Source organism: Crotalus tigris, unplaced genomic scaffold, assembly GCF_016545835.1.
Source record: "Crotalus tigris isolate CLP2741 ecotype Arizona unplaced genomic scaffold, ASM1654583v1 scf7180000017625.6296891, whole genome shotgun sequence".
Lineage (NCBI taxonomy): Eukaryota > Metazoa > Chordata > Lepidosauria > Squamata > Viperidae > Crotalus > Crotalus tigris.
The window spans coordinates 1,262,740-1,280,514 of record NW_024096520.1 but is presented as its reverse complement, the minus strand read 5'-3'; the positions used below and the strand labels follow the sequence as shown (position 1 = coordinate 1,280,514).

The 17,775-nt window shown below is 38.2% G+C and overlaps 1 protein-coding gene across 3 annotated transcripts in view; it reads left to right on the top strand.

The window, feature by feature from the left end:
* LOC120303743 (sodium- and chloride-dependent betaine transporter-like) overlaps positions 1-17,775 on the top strand; it is a 51,062-nt gene that overhangs the window by 9,524 nt on the left and 23,763 nt on the right. For all 3 annotated transcript variants that reach the window (XR_005555529.1, XR_005555530.1, XM_039333466.1), the window contains exons 4-8: positions 2,561-2,701; positions 7,323-7,401; positions 8,779-8,911; positions 12,834-12,968; positions 16,606-16,709. Coding sequence is in view for 1 of the 3 variants with exons in the window: in XM_039333466.1 (XP_039189400.1) it covers positions 2,561-2,701; positions 7,323-7,401; positions 8,779-8,911; positions 12,834-12,968; positions 16,606-16,709 (592 nt within the window). In the remaining 2 variants the exon portion in view is untranslated. The remainder of the gene's footprint in view (positions 1-2,560; positions 2,702-7,322; positions 7,402-8,778; positions 8,912-12,833; positions 12,969-16,605; positions 16,710-17,775) is intronic.

Genomic DNA, 17,775 nt, shown 5'->3' with positions numbered 1-17,775 from the left:
ACCACAGTTTCCAACAATGAAACAGATAAATAGCTGTCCAGTCTCTTCTTAAAAACTTCCAGTGCTGTGAATGCTCCAGCACTGGAAGTTTTTAAGAAGAGACTGGACAGCCATTTGTCTGAAATGGTATAGGGTTTCTTGCCTGAGCAGAGGGTTGGATTAGATGATCTCCAAGGTCCCTTCCAACGGAGATCCCTTCCAACTTCTTCTCCTTCTTCTCCTTCTTCTTCTTCTTCTTCTTCTTCTCCTTCTTCTCTTCTTCTTCTTCTTCTTCTTCTTCTTCTTCTTCTTCTTCTTCTTCTTCTTCTTCTTCTTCTTCTTCTTCTTCTTCTTCTTCTTCTTCTTCTTCTTCTTCTTCTTCTTCTTCTTCTTCTTCTTCTTCTTGGCTTAGAAGATGGACTGAGGAAAATAGGAATAACATTGAATATACTAAAGCAGAAATCTCCAAACCTGGCAACTTTAAAACTTGTGGACTTCAACTTCCAGGATTCCACAGTCACAAGTTGTTTGTCTTCAGCTCTAATACGGGAGGACATTTTGAACCAAGTTATAAATAGCGGTTTGGAGATCAAGGGCCATTGTAGTTTTACTCTTGTGTACAGAGAAGTGCAAGAGAGCTGGATTGCACAGTTACAGATATCTACTCATTTTGGGTGATGTTGTAGTAACTGATGATACATCACATATCATATAGCCAGCCATTTGTACTGCTAGGACACACAGCTGCATACCAGGTTCCTCCTCCACTCTGTCCCCCAGCTTACTCTTCCTGGACCAGGTAGAGCTTCTTAGCTGTTCCTTTTCCATTCCCCTCTTTATGCTACTCAGCCAGCTCAGCATTCCTTAAGTCAGGGGTCCTCAAACTTGGCCTTTTATGACTTGTGGACTTCAACTCCCAGAATTCCTCAGCTGAGAAATTCTGGGAGTTGAAGTCCACAAGTCATAAAAGGGCCAAGTTTGAAGACCCCTAACTTAAGTCTTCTGCTGTTTTCCAGATGTGATGAAGGATTACAACCAGTGCTGAATGTGATTAAAGACCAATCCCAATCCGCTCCTGGATATGGAGTGGGAGGGTGCTCATTGGGTCTATCTCACGCAGCAAAATGAGACGGGTTGGCAGAAATACAAAAGAGATAATCCTCAGTAAAATTTGTCTAATGGTCACAACTGTAAGAAAGTCAGAATATGAACAAATTTTATGAATTGTACACTAACTTATATACTTTGCTCTACAAACAACTTTATAAGAGAAATCTGAAAAGCAAGTTTTTTGAAATAGCAATAGCACTTGGACTTTTATATAGCACTTCACAGTGCTTCAGCCCTCTCTAAGCAGTTACAGAATCAGCATATTTCCCCCAACTATCAGGATCTTCATTTTACCAGTCATGTTAAGGATGGAGGGCTGAGTCAATCTTGAGCCAGTGAGAATTGAACTGCCGGCAGATGGTAATCAGAAGAAGTAGCCTGCAGTACTGCATTTTAACCACTGCGCCACCATTGCATATTGGTAGGGTTTAAAAAAATCTTTTATTTATATGATGCACGTTGGTGCAAACAAAGCACAGATTATGACAGTTATCCCCCCCAAATTTAAACTGCCAAACTGAAAATGGTATTTCTGACTATGGTTATTGAAAAACATTCTGATAGAAACATCGCTGCATCATTGCAGATTTTTTTTAACCAAGCTGGGCCAGCCTAAACATTTGGAATGGTATCAAAAGAGGAACCAATAAATTAGGGTGGGGCAAAGAATAAGTGTGCAAGGTGCCTAACCCCTGTACTCTAAAGTTCAGACCTAAAGTTAAGGCGGTTTAATACAATGAAACAGTGTGAAAGTACCTATAGTTTACATTGCATAGACCTATGTAATCTATTTTTCTCCAGAGTATTTCATTTTGTCTCATGTATATTGTTAGCATCCAGAAGCATCAGCAAAGAAGAGTTAAATCCTCCCACAGGCTTTCTATTGTTTATATTCCAAATGAGCTATGTTTGGGCTATGATGCATGACCAATCTAAAGGCCAAACTGCATGTGATGATAAATACATATTTCATCAACAATGCTCAATCTAACAATTTTGTTTGAGATGTAGATCAAGGACACTGAACCATTTTTTTAAATAAAAATGGTTCTTTCTGTGCTGAGTTTTGCCTCCAAAAATTCATAACAAACAGGCTGTAAAAAACAATATTAGATTTCTCCTCTTCTTCCTTCTTCATGTCTTATCCCTGATCTTGGAGGGGAGGATCTTACTGTCTCTTGGATGTTGTCCAAGGGCTATAGATTTTAGCTAGCATATTATTGCAACTCTAGCTAGTATTGCTAATAGTTGGTTCATTGTGACATGTGAACATAGAAAAGTGGTGACTGAAGAAATCAAACTTTGGTTATCCATGGCTTGATGCTTTATGTAAACACAGCTTCTGCACAGTTCTATCATGAAGAATGACCGGGACTCCATCTACGCTGTAATCAACACTCATTGAATCAAAACCAGTTGCCCGGTTCCCATTTCCTGATTTAACTCTTACCTGTCTTTTCTCTTCTTTCAGGAATTGGATATGCTTCCCAAGTGATTGAATCTTACCTGAATATTTATTACATTGTCATTCTGTCTTGGGCCCTATTTTATCTCTTTAACTCCTTCTCAGCTGTCTTACCCTGGGCTAATTGCAATAATTACTGGAACTCAGGTAGGTGCATGAATACCCTTGGCTGCAACTGGCTGCAGCAAATAATAACAACAGTAATAACAGTAAATCTATTATTGGCTTTGAGTGACAAGACAGCATGGACTCATAATATGTGCACTAATGTCTTTAGGTCAAGGATTCTGAACTTTGGCAGCTTTAAGATGTGTGGACTTCAACCCCCAAAATTCTCCAGTAGGCAAGGCTGGGAAATTCTAGGAGCTGAAGTCTCCTTATGTTAAAGTTGTCAAGTTTGGGAAACACTGCTTTAGGTCAATGGCATGTTATGTTTTCTTTCTCTGACTCCGTAAATGTGTTACATATGTGGGGTGTGAACTTCCTGAAATTGAACAACCTTAGCATGCTTTCACTTAGAAAATATATTCCTTATGTAAAAAAAGACTTTTTAAAATTGTAGAACTTCTGGTTCAGGTTGGGAGGCTGATGTAACTCCTCAATAAGGGAAAGTTGCAAAATGATAGGTGGATTGCAACCACCAGATTTGTGTTGGCTTTGTTGGGATAGGAAGCAGAGAGGCTACATCAGGGGTCTTCAAGCTTGACCCTTTTATGACTCCCAGTATTCCTCAACATCAGGCTGTATCTTTATTTAGGCAGAATTCTATTTGTTTAATTTTTGTGGAAATTGATAAGCCCTGGAAAAGCAAGACGGCCCAATAATGATTCAGGTTGACCTCTGAACATTTTTCGTGGTCTGGTATACTCTGCTTTGCATATTCACTTTATCTCCTTTCTCTGGGGAGCAGGGAATATAGAATATGAATATTATTCTCCATCCTCCATCAGTCCACCCTTCAAGGTAGATCAGACTAAATCAATATCATCTAAATCTGTAATATTTTAATGTTAATCTACACTAATAGAATCTTACAAGATTGAATGCATTTCCACCATCTCATCTTTGTGAGACATTTATTCACATTACATTCGACTCAGACCTCTTTTATCTGACCATTGCCTTCGCCTCCTGTCTCTCAAGGCCATTCTCTTGCCTTCTATAACTTCCTACAACCAGATGTTGATGTTTATGTCCCACTGAAGACACAGCCTCCTATCTCTGTTCTTTTCTTTATGCATCTTTTCTCTATTCACCTCTAGGAGACAGCAATGCAATTAGATAATTTTAAACCCCAGATTTAGTGTTGTATCAGAGGGGTTGCCTTCCCAGAGATGGTAGTAATAGACACTTCACATCCTTTGAAAAGTAATTACTCCATCTTGCTGTCTTTGGGAATCCTTTAGCTCAAAGTGGCGGCCCAGGGACCAGATGCATCATAGCAAAACCGCACCCACCCCATTGCCGGCCATGGCAAAGTCGCGATATGTCACGACATGTCACGTGACATTGTGAGTTTGACACTCCTGCCTTAGCTAGTATCCCAAACTTCTAAGTCCTCCATTGATGGCACCACTAGGTTATGTCCTAGCAGATACAGAAATTTACAGGATGGTATGCAATATTATATATTCCTCCATGTTTCTGTTGTGTCCCCTAGGCAGTAATAAACCTGACACAATATTTATCAGGTGCAGCTTCCTCACAATGTAGTATATCGACAGCCAAACCTCCTTTTTGGCTACTCCTGTCTTCCTGCTGGCTTACTCTCCTAAATTCCTTATAGGCAGAAGGTACATTTCTCTCCCTCATAACATTGCATTATTCAGCTTTTACATAACACAATGGTTTGTCCAAATTGGCAGATGTCTTGTTTGGACTGGCCATCTTTCAGCTTCAACTTCTCACTGATTTTGTTCAACTTTACCTCCTGTGAAGGTGATTTGGTCAGTCAACCTGGGGCTCATACAGCACCGTCAAAGGTTGCCGGTGCACTACCTCCTTTCTGTTTAATTAAATAATAAGGATTAGTTAAATAATAAATGAGGAGATATGTGCCAAAAGTCAAAATAGTAGCCACAGTCGTGCTATTGGAGGCCTGTTCCTTTTTTCTCTGTGCTCATCCCTATCTTATAGCAAAGTGGGAACTTTCTACCCCACCCACACCCAACAGTTTGTAAATATGAAGACCATTTCTTTTAAAACATTTACAAAGGGATATAGATCTACTACTATATCGCTTTTATCTCTAGTACCTATATTTTAAAATCTTTTACACCACAAACACATTTACATTTCTAACTCTTAGTGCCACCACACTGGCCTATACTTTTACAATTTCTCTATGTCTTCTCCACTCTTTTCCTCATCTGCCTTCCTAAGTCAGCTTCTGGCTTTGATCTTCTGAGCCAGCCATATTCACCTGGTCTCTCCCATGCATTGGCATCCACTGGTATGTGTGTGTGTTGTTGATGATGGTGATGGTGATGCAAAGAAGGCTTGCATCATGACCCTTCCACCATCTTGCCTTTTCGATGCCAGAACTTCCATGCAATACTTCTCTGTGTTATTCAATGGCATATAATTGCCAATATTCCATAATCAAGGATTCCTAACTTTTTCCTTATAACTTTGCTCTAAGTAGTCTATCTTTCAGATTCTGTTGAATCTCTCAAAAGTGTTAGTCTCTCATTTGTTTGATAATAATACATTGATGTATAATTTTATTCTCTGCTAAACATTTTCATAAGTAAATTGCCTCCTATTATTAGAGACTAACACTTTAGAATCACCTTCCCTACTAAAAGCAACAGAACAACATTCAGTAATTCCCGCTGAAGAGTGATATCAAAGCTACTTATGGCCACTTATAATATTCAATCAACATTTTAGCACAATGGCAACTCACTGGAATCCCATCAAGGCGTCCTACAATGTCAATAACCACATTCTCTGAAGAAGGACCTGGAAGTAGATTAGATGTAGTGGTGTAACCCATCCATTCAATTTCCTCAGGTCTTATGCAGCAAATCTCTCCTACCTATGACAATACAAACTTCTGCTGAACTACATAACCAAAAGTTACCTTTACAGGTAAACATACCTGAATTTTAGTTTTTCAAGTCATCGGGTTTGAGAAGTCAGTTTGATCTTGTGCCTAAAGCACCAGGCTAAAAATCAGTGGGCTGTGAGTTCTAGTCATGAAAGCTGTAACTCTCCTTCAGCCCAACACACTTCACAGTGTGGCTGTTGTGAAGTAAATAGTAGGAGTAAGGAGTATTATGTATATTCGCTGCCTTGAGTTACCTTTAAAGTAGTAAAGGTAGGATGAAAATGTAATAAACAAATAAAATAAAAAATAAGTGCCAAACTGTCAACATTTTCTGCACAGGCACTCTGGCAATATAGAAACGGTTGATCCAATTTCAATTCTATTTCTTTTATGTGGTGCATCATTTTCTATTCAAGAGAAATAAAACCAATATTATTTTTTCACAAAAATAGTAACATTTGGTTCTGTAACAACATGTATTTGCCTGACTAAATTGATCTACAACTTGTTTATTAGAAGCAACTTCCTTGCAACACAGCATATTGACACCCAAAGTAAACTTTTCCCCTTTTAGCTACTCAGTCCTTCCTCTTTACACTTCCAAACCCCTTAAAGCACAGTACACAAAATATTCGACAGTTACCCATTCTGTACTTCATGACCTTTCTCCTGCTTTTTCTTCTCTACATTAGTCACACTTTTTTCCATAATATCCTCTCATCCTCTATTTATCTAACCCTCTTAGATGCTTTGGTAGTGCACTCTGTCTCTAGATGTTTTTACAAACAGCTGTCTGGGGCAACTGCATACATGAAAAGGGGTGTGGGGGACAGAATGTACACAGAGAGGCAAATGTGCAGAGGAAGGAAGGGGTTTGGGTCTGCAATCCTAAATTACAACAGTCAGCATGACTTGATAACAATCTACATTCCAGAGACATCTGGATTTCATATATGTTTGAGGAACTGCCATGTCCTTCAGGAGCACCAGACAAGAGGAATCCAATAAAAGGAAGGATGGATGTTTTAATATAGCCTTAGGCTCTCTCTCAGAGTCAGTTTTCTTGGAGCAGAAACATCTATTTTGCTAAAAGTATCTCAGCAAAGTTGAATTGAATTGAATACTTTATTTGGCCAAGTGTGACCCAAGGAATTTATCTCCAGTACAAAAGCACTCAGTGTACATGCAAAGCAACAAAATAATAATAATAATAAGGCCAATAAAAGGGGGAGTAAAGGAGATAATAAGAAGGATAAACAGTAATATTACAGCCACACTATATGGGTTAATAGACATTAGGCAGCACTGAGAGAATTAGGTGTCTAGCAGACTGATGGCAAGAGGGAAAAAACTGTTTTATGTCTAGTTGTTTTGGCCTACAATCCCCTATAGCGCCATCCTGAGGGAAGAAGTTGGAACAGCTTATGTCCAGAATGTGAGGGGTCTGTAGATATTTTCTCAGCCCTCCTCCTGACTCGCTCAATATACTGATCTTCTGTAGGAGGCAGGTTGGTTGCAATTGTTCTTTCTGCAAACTTAACTGTTCATTGGAGTCTGTACTTGTCCTGTTTGGTTGCTGTACCAAACCAGACAGTTTGGGTCCTGAATAGATGTTCTAAACAGATTGTAGATTTGCACTGATTATGGGGTTGGATCACTTGACCTTTAAGATCTGTTCTTATTCATACATCTCTCTCTCTCTCTCTCTCTTGGCAGAGTACTGTGTGGACTCTCTGAATGGTTCTGATCCTGGAAATAATACTAATGCCCCCTCTCCAGTTATCGAGTTTTGGGAGTATGTATTTTAATTGTTTGGGTTATTTATTTCCTTTCCCTAAACCCTTTCCCTGGGATTTAGAGGGGATATGTGTAGATTTGGCCATGCTGAAGCTTAAGGAGAAGGAAATTCATAGTATTGCAGGTTGCAGGTGGGGAAAACATCCTCAGGTTTTTGAAATAATGAGGCCTACAGAAAAAGCAGGAATTGTATACATGTACAACATATCCACCATCCCAGGGGTGTCTGCAGGGGGTGGTTAAAAAATATCAAGATGGCAGCACTGTACTCTACATCATCTGTAATTGATGGTTGTTTTCCCCCTGTTCCTACCAGCTTTCTTTACTGTCCTAAACATCTGGACAGCATCATCCCAGAAGAAAAACCTCTAAAATAATGTGAGGCATATAAATTATTGGTAGACTTTATTAATGTATTTATTTGTCACATTTTTATCTTATGTTTCCTCCTGAGCTCAGATATTATTGCAGTTGCAGTGATGGCTGGGCAAGAGGCTGTTTTGAGAGTAGCAGAGAGAAAAATCCAAATATTTAGATTAATAAGAGAAGGTAAACAAACAGAAAACAGGAAAGCAACCTGATGGTGACGTGATAATAGTAGTGGGCTCTAAATGAAATACTTCATAGGACTAGGGCTTTCTGCATTTGCAATTTTTATTGCAAAATTGCAAAAATTGACCAGTTTTCCCTGTTGAATCATAGTGCCAAACTATACTGTATAAATATTATGCTGTTTTTTCCCCACCCCCACTGTCTCTTTGAAGAGGAATGTACATGTGATCAGCTCTAACCTCATTAATCATTGATTAATTTCTGGGGAAAGTGCCTAAATTTTATGAAGGCAAGTGGGAAATACATGCCATTGTCTATCTATAAGCTTATCAGTATCATCAACACATTTTCTCTCTTTCTCAATACTCTGTCACCAATAAAGACAGTACAGTCTGTAGCAAGTCTGACTAGCACCATCATTGTTCTTCTAAGATGGTCTGTGAGAATTACCTTGAGAGACAGGAGGAAGAGCTGCAGCCTTGACAATCATCATGTGTAAGGTACCTCAGCCCACACAAGGAAAGTTGGCATGGGAACATCTCAGAAGGAACCCTTTTCTGGAAAGTAAAACAGGGAGAAGAGCTTTCAGACGTGCAAGATTCTGTTTCTATAGCTTACAGTAAAAGTAGTGTTAATAACAGTTTGTGGTTTACGGCTTGAGGACTTTGAAGGGCTAACAGATACTGTTGTGTCTATTCTGCAATGGTCAAGTTAAATTAAAGGCTTTTAGTGAGGAAGAGCTGTCAAGGAAGCAGGTATGAAGGGTTAATAGGAGCTGGCAGAAAGATGCTTCACTTTCCCATCCTTCCATCTCTCCTCTTAGGAGGCGTACGCTGAAAATAACAGAAGGTATTCACAATCTGGGCACTGTGCGCTGGGAATTGGCTCTCTGCCTCATGCTGGCCTGGATCATCTGCTATTTCTGCATCTGGAAAGGAGTCAAGTCCACTGGCAAAGTAGGAGTTACCCTGTGCTTGGTTAATGCTTAGATTGCATGTGTCCTGTCAGTCTTCTTGCATTGGAGAGCAGCAGCATGAAAGTATGCATGGACATATATTCATGTCTGTGTGGAGGGGGAATATTATATGATTCCATTTTAGTGGGCATTAAGGCCTGAGAAAAAGGTCAAAGCCCCGGCCGTAATTCTTATAGCAATACCTTTGCAAAATAGTTTCATCGCAATCAACTTCCCTCAATTGTGTACCTTCAGATGTTTCAGATTACGAATCCCATCACTCCTAATGGTGTGGTACACAGTGATAGGAATTGTGAAAGACTCCAGATTGAAAAAAATTGATCTAGTTCATAGTTGGCTCACATTGTCCAATCAAAAACTGTAGCTTAGACCTGCATTCATTTCAAGAATTGCATTCACTTGTGAGAATTTTTTCAATACATCACTACATAGGAAAATTCATGGAGGGCAGGTACAGTATACTAGCATTTGATGTATCAATAGTATTGTTCAACCTTTGTAAAATTCCTGTAGAAACATCCTATTCTAGGTTTCACCAGTTGTTGGAATGCAGAGGCAAGAGTCCTCCTGCTTCTGGATTTCCCAGAACTATTAAAGTAGCCAACATTAGAAACTTACTATTGTTGATGGTATATCTAAACCATTTGTGGGATTGGGTTTGAGAAACATTGTTAACAATAATTCTTTTCTTTCCTGTTGGGTCCTTTTTAGAGGCAGTGTTGGAAAACTATTGTTTAATCTTTAGACTATTTTGACTCTGATGTTCTATGGAACTGCTGGAGGAGGTCTCCTGGAATATTACATCATTCCACTCAATTTCAGTGAAGCATTCATACTTTTGAATGTTGCCTAAGTTGATAATAGATTAGATGAGGAAAACAATCTGATGTTACATCTGGATAAAATAGAGGTGTTGTAGATGAATAGTGGATCTGAATGTTGGTTTTGTTTGTGCTTTGGTTGCATCCCAACCTGACTACTGCATGTTGACTAAATGGGTCCATCCTTGAAAAGTATGTGGACGTTGCAGCTGCTATAAAATGCACAGCTACACTGCTAACCAATCCCTAATGGCATTGGTTGCCAATTCCTACTAGGCACAATTAAAGTTGGCATTAATTTTTAAAGCTATGAACAGTTAGGAGCACAGTTGCAGTTAAGAAAGTGTCTGATTATTAAAAGAGTCCTTTCTGAGAATATTCCCATCATTGCTAGAGGCCCATCATTCGGCAAGCAGGAGATATATTAGTCTTCTCTTGCATTTGCCCCCAGGTTTATGATATCAGTTTCTTGGAAGTTGCATTTGGTCTCCACATTTTGAAAAGACCTGTAAAGACATAGCTCTTTACCAACTGTTAATCATTATATTATTATTCATATTAATCTGTGTTTTTAAATTGTTAGTATTCAATTTCATTTAACATTTTTGTCAGACGTTTTGGTATTTGCCAGGATAGAAATGAGAAATATAGGTCAGACAAGGCAAATTCAAGATTTTAACTGATATTCCTTAATTGAAAGCCAAAACACATAATGTGGAATATAAGTATATTCCCGCTTGGCTACTTACATTATAGGATGCAGTGGTAATAGAAAGCATCAGTATGATTAAATTAGCATTGCATTAAAGTTACATTGAATTAAGAAAATTCAGAATGCAAATGAATACTGTTCAGGGAAAAGAACATACTTTTATTGATTCTGGGACAACACAGAGACTAGTGCATGGATTTCAAAATGTACTTGCATCATGTACTGCTGTTATAACATTGGACATTTCGCAATTCTGTCAGTTCCATCATGCTCTTCTTGTAGGCCAGGAAACACAAGCTGCCTGCACTACCATAATTTAAAATAGGTAGTGCTATTTCTTTTGGAAGGACAAAGAAAATATAAGGTTCAATTAGTTCAATTCATTATGGTTATTATCAAGTCAAAAGGTTACAGGATGGAATACCCACAGAACAGTCTATGACAATTTGCCATGGCCAACTCACCATAGCCAACTCACCACAGCCAGCTCACCACAGTCAACTTGACACGGCCAACTCACCACTGCCAACTCGCCACAGCCAACTCACCACTGCCAAATCACCACGGCCAACTCGCCATGACCAACGCACCACAACCAACTTGCTGCGGCCAACTCGCTATGGGACAATTATCCATGGTCAACTCATTGTGGGACAACTCACTGCAGGACAAGCATTACACTAATAACAAAGAAATAGTACTAGAACAGTGGTTCTCAACCTGTGGGTCGGGACCCCATTTGGGGTCGAACGACCATTTCACGGGGGTCGCCAAACAACGCAGTCCACCATTTTTTCCCCCTTTTCCTTAGCTGTGCTACTCCCTTTTATTCTATTGGCTTTTGAAAGCCAATAGAATAGACTCTCTTGAATAGAGTCTAATTCTATTGGCTTTCAAAAGCCAATAGGAATTGTCCAGGCTGTCTCTGCCCTGCTGAGCCCGCCAAAAGTCCCATTCTGCAAATGGTGCTGCACCAGTTGAGTAGTCCTCGACTTACGACTGGTTGAGTAGTCCTCAACTTACGACCGGTTGGGGGTCGCAGCATTAAAAAGATTGAGAACCACTGTACTAGAATCATTAAAGAAAGGATGCAAAAGGAAGGACAAAATGAAATTTGAACTGCAAAAATTAAAATGTTTTTTTATTTATTTGAAATAATTTAATTGAATTGTCCAATTGTCCTGTGGGAAGTTGTCCTGCAACAAGTTGGCTGTGCTGTGTTGTCCTGTGGTGAGTTGGCCACAGCAAATTGTCCGCAGCAAGTTTTCCCATTCTGCCCACAGAAACATGGCAAGCAATAGAAGAAGGAATAGTAAATGTTCTAAAAAGTTATGCCAATAAATTTGGAAGGTGACATATTGGCTAACAGATTGAAAGAGGTCACGCTACATTGCAATATCAAAAAAGGGAGACTTAACAGAGTGTTAGCAATATTCTTAATTTCACATATTAGAAAATAGTAGGATAATCCAAAACAGATTCAAGCCTTACATGGAAAAAGAGAAACACAGATGTTCAAAGTGGCTTTAGAAAAGGCTGCCTAATATGCCAAGTTATTTCTGATGCAACTGGGTAATTGAGAAAGCCAAAGAATACCCAAAGAAAGTCATTATGTGCTTCATTGATTATAAAAAGAGCATTGATTGTGTGGATCACACTGAGTTGTCAAATGTGCTTTAAAAAATCAGAACATCTCATTGTCCTCATGGGAAACTTATATACAAGACACTGTATGGACAGAACATGGTGAAATATGATTCCAAGTTACCAAAGGTGTGAGACCAGGCTGCATATTTTCCCCCTTAATTATTCAACCTATATTCTGAATATTTATTAAGAGAAGTGGGCTTGTAAAAAGATGAACATGGGTTTAAAATTGGGGGAAGAAACATCAATAATATGGCCTACTCTGTGCTAATGACATTGCTTTGATAGCCAGAAATGCAAATATCCTGCAAACTCTAGTAATAAAAGTAAAGCAGCACAATGAAAAATGGGACTAAAATTCAATACAAAGGAGACCAAACTATTGACAACAGATAAAACAACCAGCCTAGAGAATTGACAATGAAGATATCAAAGTGGTGAAAAGTGTCTGCCTTTTAGTATTAACTTGCTAAGGGTGCAAAATAACTGAAGCCAAATCATATGCATTACATGAGGCTAGGATTTTCCCCCATTTCAAGGAGTCAGAGGTTTTTTTGTTTTTCTGAAGTTGTGGTCAGTGGGGCTGTAACAATTGGTTGAAAGTCTTCATGCAGACTTATGGCCAGAGATTGCCTGCCTCTATTCTCTTCCGGTGTCTGTTAATAACCCTGTAAATAACCTATTTACTAGTTTTTTTGAGGCTTCTTCTGCTTTATTCACAGGTAGTCTACTTCACTGCCACTTTCCCTTACCTAATGTTGATTGTGCTGCTAATTCGAGGAGTCACTCTCCCTGGGGCCTTAGATGGAATTATATTCTACTTAAACCCAGATCTTTCCAGGTTGGCTGATCCTCAGGTGAGTTGTCACTTCTATTGCGTTTCAATAGGCAGATCATGCACATTTCAAATGGATTTGACAGATGTGCTTCCAATTTTTCAGGGACAACAATATTCCTGCACAAACCTGAAAGTGCTATTGAAGCTTTGCTAAGTCATGTCATTAAAACTAAGTGACTTTTAAAGCAGAGGCATTTTTCAGGCTTGACAAAGACCTGGAAAAAGATGTGGCTGCTTTAAAGAAATGATGACCTTTTATTGGCCAGGTCAGAATGATTTTTGATGTCCTCAGAATTCTATGAAAATAGGGGCAGATGAATTTCATAAGATCAAAATTCCTTCCTAACTAATATAGGGAGCATGGACTGGTCTACACTTAGTTGTTGTCATTTATTTGGTGTTGCTCCTTTCTCTTAAAATTTTGCATTATCTACAAATTTATGCAAACATTCACACAGGATAATTTGTATTGATTTTGCCTGCCATATGTTGCGCAGGCAACCTATTTTGGGCCTATCGTATATACATCTTTCCCTAAGATATTCAGGTTTTGCGTACAATTTTCCCAAGCATTCATTTTTTAAATGTGATGTTTAAGGAGAAGAATCTTTCAAGAGAATTCTAGCAGACCCTGTGGATGATTGCTTGCTCATTCCTGTTGCAACAAATTCCTTTCTGGATGATTGCACCATTTGCTTGAAAAGAAATCTTTGAAAGATTTATTTGACATGCTTACTCTTAACTGCTTACCTGAGGGATTGTCAGTAATATAACATCTTAAGCGTGACCTAATAAATCCAGTCAAACAAAATGCACATGAAAGCATAAAATACCATCTATCACTTTCCCTTTTGGGTCCTCTCCAGGTGCATTGGCTTAAACACCTGTTGTCCCTAGCCACTGTTGTGATGTGTAGCTGGGGATGATGAGCGTCATGGTCTGATGCATCTGGAAATTGCTATGGTGGGGAAAATTGCAACACATACATTAAGAGCTGTCCCATGGCAGCACTCTGAATAACTTGGAAGCATTCAGCTTGGGCCCTAGCAATTCTTCAATATGTTTTGTAATCTTCGAAACCATCCAATAGTCACAGTGTACCATGGAAGTCTAATGAAAAAATTCAAACAAATAAATGAGGTTACTAGGTACATCGTCCCAGAAAAGATATTTCAAAGCCACCACTGTATTTGCCCACCTAACAGCTCATATAATACAGAAGAGAGCTGGCCTGGAGAATCCTTCAGAGACATTGTACAATAAGGAGTGAGGGATGGAGATAGGAATCTCTGAACAGGGCTTAATACTAGAGGCAGAGAACTTGTGGTCCTGAAGGTATGGCTGAATTCTAATTTGTAGCAAACCCAGCTAGCAGGAACCGTGTTCCCAAGTGCTGTGTTTCAGAGGCCCTCTCCAACCTGTATGTACATGTCATGTTGGACTACTGTGCTTTTCATTATTCATCTGTGCTGTGTGCTGTTAGATCCTAGACAAAGTTATTTTAGTCATTTAGGGGAAATCTAATGTTTGAAAGACAGGTCCAAGCACGCCATTGTAAAGGCAAAGGGCCTTTCCTAAAAAGCAGCCCCAGCTTCACTGAAAGATGTACACAGATATGGACATACTCGGTTACTGCCATTTAAGGCACAGCACTGCAGACTCTTCTATTAAATATTCAGCATCTGACAGATGGTTTTGCCAAGTCCTAAGTGAAAATGATTAGGCAAGAGAAAGATAATGTCTCTTCCAATTTACTGGGTCAGGTTTCTCATGTCTAATATCCAAATTTCCCCCAAGAGACTGGTGTTCCTAGCAAGAGAAACCCAGCAAAAAGATTTCTTAGGGTGTGCCTTTAAATTTATTTTACTATGATTTACTTTGAATTGGATGCAATTTGGGTTTCACTGCTAATTTTGAAATGGGGAAGGTTCAGCTGATCAGGTTTTTATCCCTTATTATTGGAATACTTTTACTTTCTTTTTGAGTCACACAGTCAGTGTGGAGTGACTTTTTTGAGCCACTCCAAAAGAGAATTAACCACAAACAAAAGATGCCACCCATCTCCCTGGAGTCAACCTATCGGAGAGATGGGCAGCATATAAATTTAATAAATAAATAAATATTAAAACAAATAAAATAACAATAAAATACCTTATAAATCCAGATCAAGCTAGAAGTAAAAAAAAACCCCTCAACCAACCAACCAAAACTGATGCACACATTCAAATTAAGTAGTCCTCAAACATATAAATGGTTGTTTGTTATTATTAAATACACCAACAATGTGAAATCATCACTGGTGTTGGCCTTCATATGCGTTGAGTTTTTCCCAAGAACCTTGGATGTTGTGATGTATTGGCAAGTGTATGTGTGGTGTGACCTTTTGCAATGGCCAGAAGGAAATTTTGTCAATGAGCAGATTTTCTAAGTGCCGTCCAAGATTTTTGGGTAGGGCACCAGTCTGCCAAATATTATTATTATTATTACTATTATTACTATTACTATTATTATTTGTTAAATTTATATTTAACTCTTAGAGATATAACAAAGCAGTTTACAAAATTAAGTTGTAAATGTTAAAAAAACACAAAAGTACTATTTTTGCTGGTTTTATTTTTGTATTTTATCATCTCACACATTCACTTGCTGGACTTCTGACACTGGAATGACATAGCTAAGTCTAGAAAATTTAATGTTGATTGAGTACACAGACAAGTTTACACTTGAGAGGTAGTCTTTTAGATATTCTACTTTCAGACTATTTAGAGTCTCTGTCGAGTATTCCAAGAATGTGTGTGTTCATGAGAATGCAGTTTGTTTCTTCTGCAACTCAATTATTTTCCACATGGCATGTGTTGGACTTCAGCTCCTATAATTTTTAGACAAATAGGCAATGACTACTTCAATTATGAAAGTAAAAGGTTTTAGATTTTGATTTATACATGTATGTTTTGTGAATTTTTCAGTGATGCTTCCTTGTGCTTTGATCAATTGTTCCATCACTTCCACCTTTTTATGGTCCAATGTAACTGCTTCTTTAAGTTCTTGTAAGCTCCTGTTTGTGTCATCAGTGATTATAGCAACCCCCTTATCTTCTGTTGACTTCTTTTCCCATTGACTTTAATTTTTTCCAAGCCTTGGGATCTTCTCTACAGTAGCTACTCTTGCCTTTGCATTACATATGCAAAATATTTGAGCTTTAGCTTCAATATTGATGCTTCTAGTGAACAGTAATACTGTTCTGTATTGAACTATACTGAATTATTTGTTCCTCTTCAAAGACAGTCCAAAGTATTCTCAACAAATTTTCTAGCAGCAGAATTCAAAGGCATCCTTTTTTCCTTCATTAAGTCTTTCTGCTGGTTCCACTTTCTCAGCCATGTGTTGCAACTAGAAAAGCACATGCATTTTTTTTCAGTGTGATGCATCTATACTTTAATATCTAAATAGATCTATCACAATCTTTCTCATATGTAGGAAATTCTTCTCTATTTCGTGGATACCGCTACCATCTCTGTGAATTTTTGAACCAAGGAAATCTTTTACAACTTCTACTTCTTCCCTAATTGTTTTCTAGGGATGGCATCGGCTGTTAACACGTTCTTCTTGATGATCTACTTCCTGACTGTAGAATTATTGTCCTTTTCTTGTTTCAGGTATGGATGGATGCAGGCACACAGATCTTCTTTTCATATGCCATTTGTCAGGGATGCTTGACAGCACTTGGCAGCTACAACAAATATAACAACAATTGTTACAGGTAGAAGTAAAACATCACTTTTAATTTCTGCAGACTTTTAGTGTTTTGTAGTATCAGTCATTGCGTGTTTCCTATCTGTGTTTGTAATCCACTGAATTCTTTAATATATATTTCTCTGTGGTCTGACAGTTCTTCTGGAATGCAGGATCTTCTGGAATAGTTCACATCATTGCAGTTCAGTCCTCTATCTTGCTACCTACATCATGTAACAACCATTCACTCATTTCTGTAAATATAGATATAGACACACACACACACACACAGATATCTAATCTATCACTGTAATATCTCTTAATACAGGTAATCCTCAATTTAAGGCCACAATTGAGCCCAAAATTTCTACTGTTAAGTGAGACATTTGTTAAATGAGTTTTGCCCCATTTTACAACCTTTCTTGACACAGTTGTTCAGTGAATCACTGCACTTTTTAAATTAGTAACACGGTCGTTAAGTGAATCTGGCTTCCCCATTGACTTTGGTTCTCAGAAGGTCACAAAAGGTGATCACATGACCCTGAGACACAATAATGGTCATAAATATGAACCAGTTGCTAAGCATCTGAATTTTAATCACGTGACCATGGGGAAGGTGCAAAGGTCGTAACTGTGAAAAACAGTCATAAGTCACGTTTTTCAGAGCTGTTATAACTTTGAACAATCACTAAATGAACTATTGTAAATCTAGGACTACCTGTATATTTTATACATTCTGTAATGTATATTCTAGTAAGACATAATTTTATGTTTGCTTTGTTTTCTTTGCATGTATGTATTTCTTCTGGTTCAATTATCAATATTTGTAAGAAAATATACTTTAAGAACATATATGTATTTGTGTGTCTATGGATTCTCTCTATCTCTCTGCCTCTCACATGCTTACATACAAACACAAACATAGCTTAAACTGTCTAATCTAATTGGAAATGCGTTCCAAAACAATAAAGGGAATAAAGCAAAACTTTAACAATAATTAAGGGTGAACAAATAAACATTCAAGTAGAAGTAAAACAGCTGTGATAAAAGAAAGCAAAGATAGTGCCAATAGTAATAGATGCCTTGGGTATAAT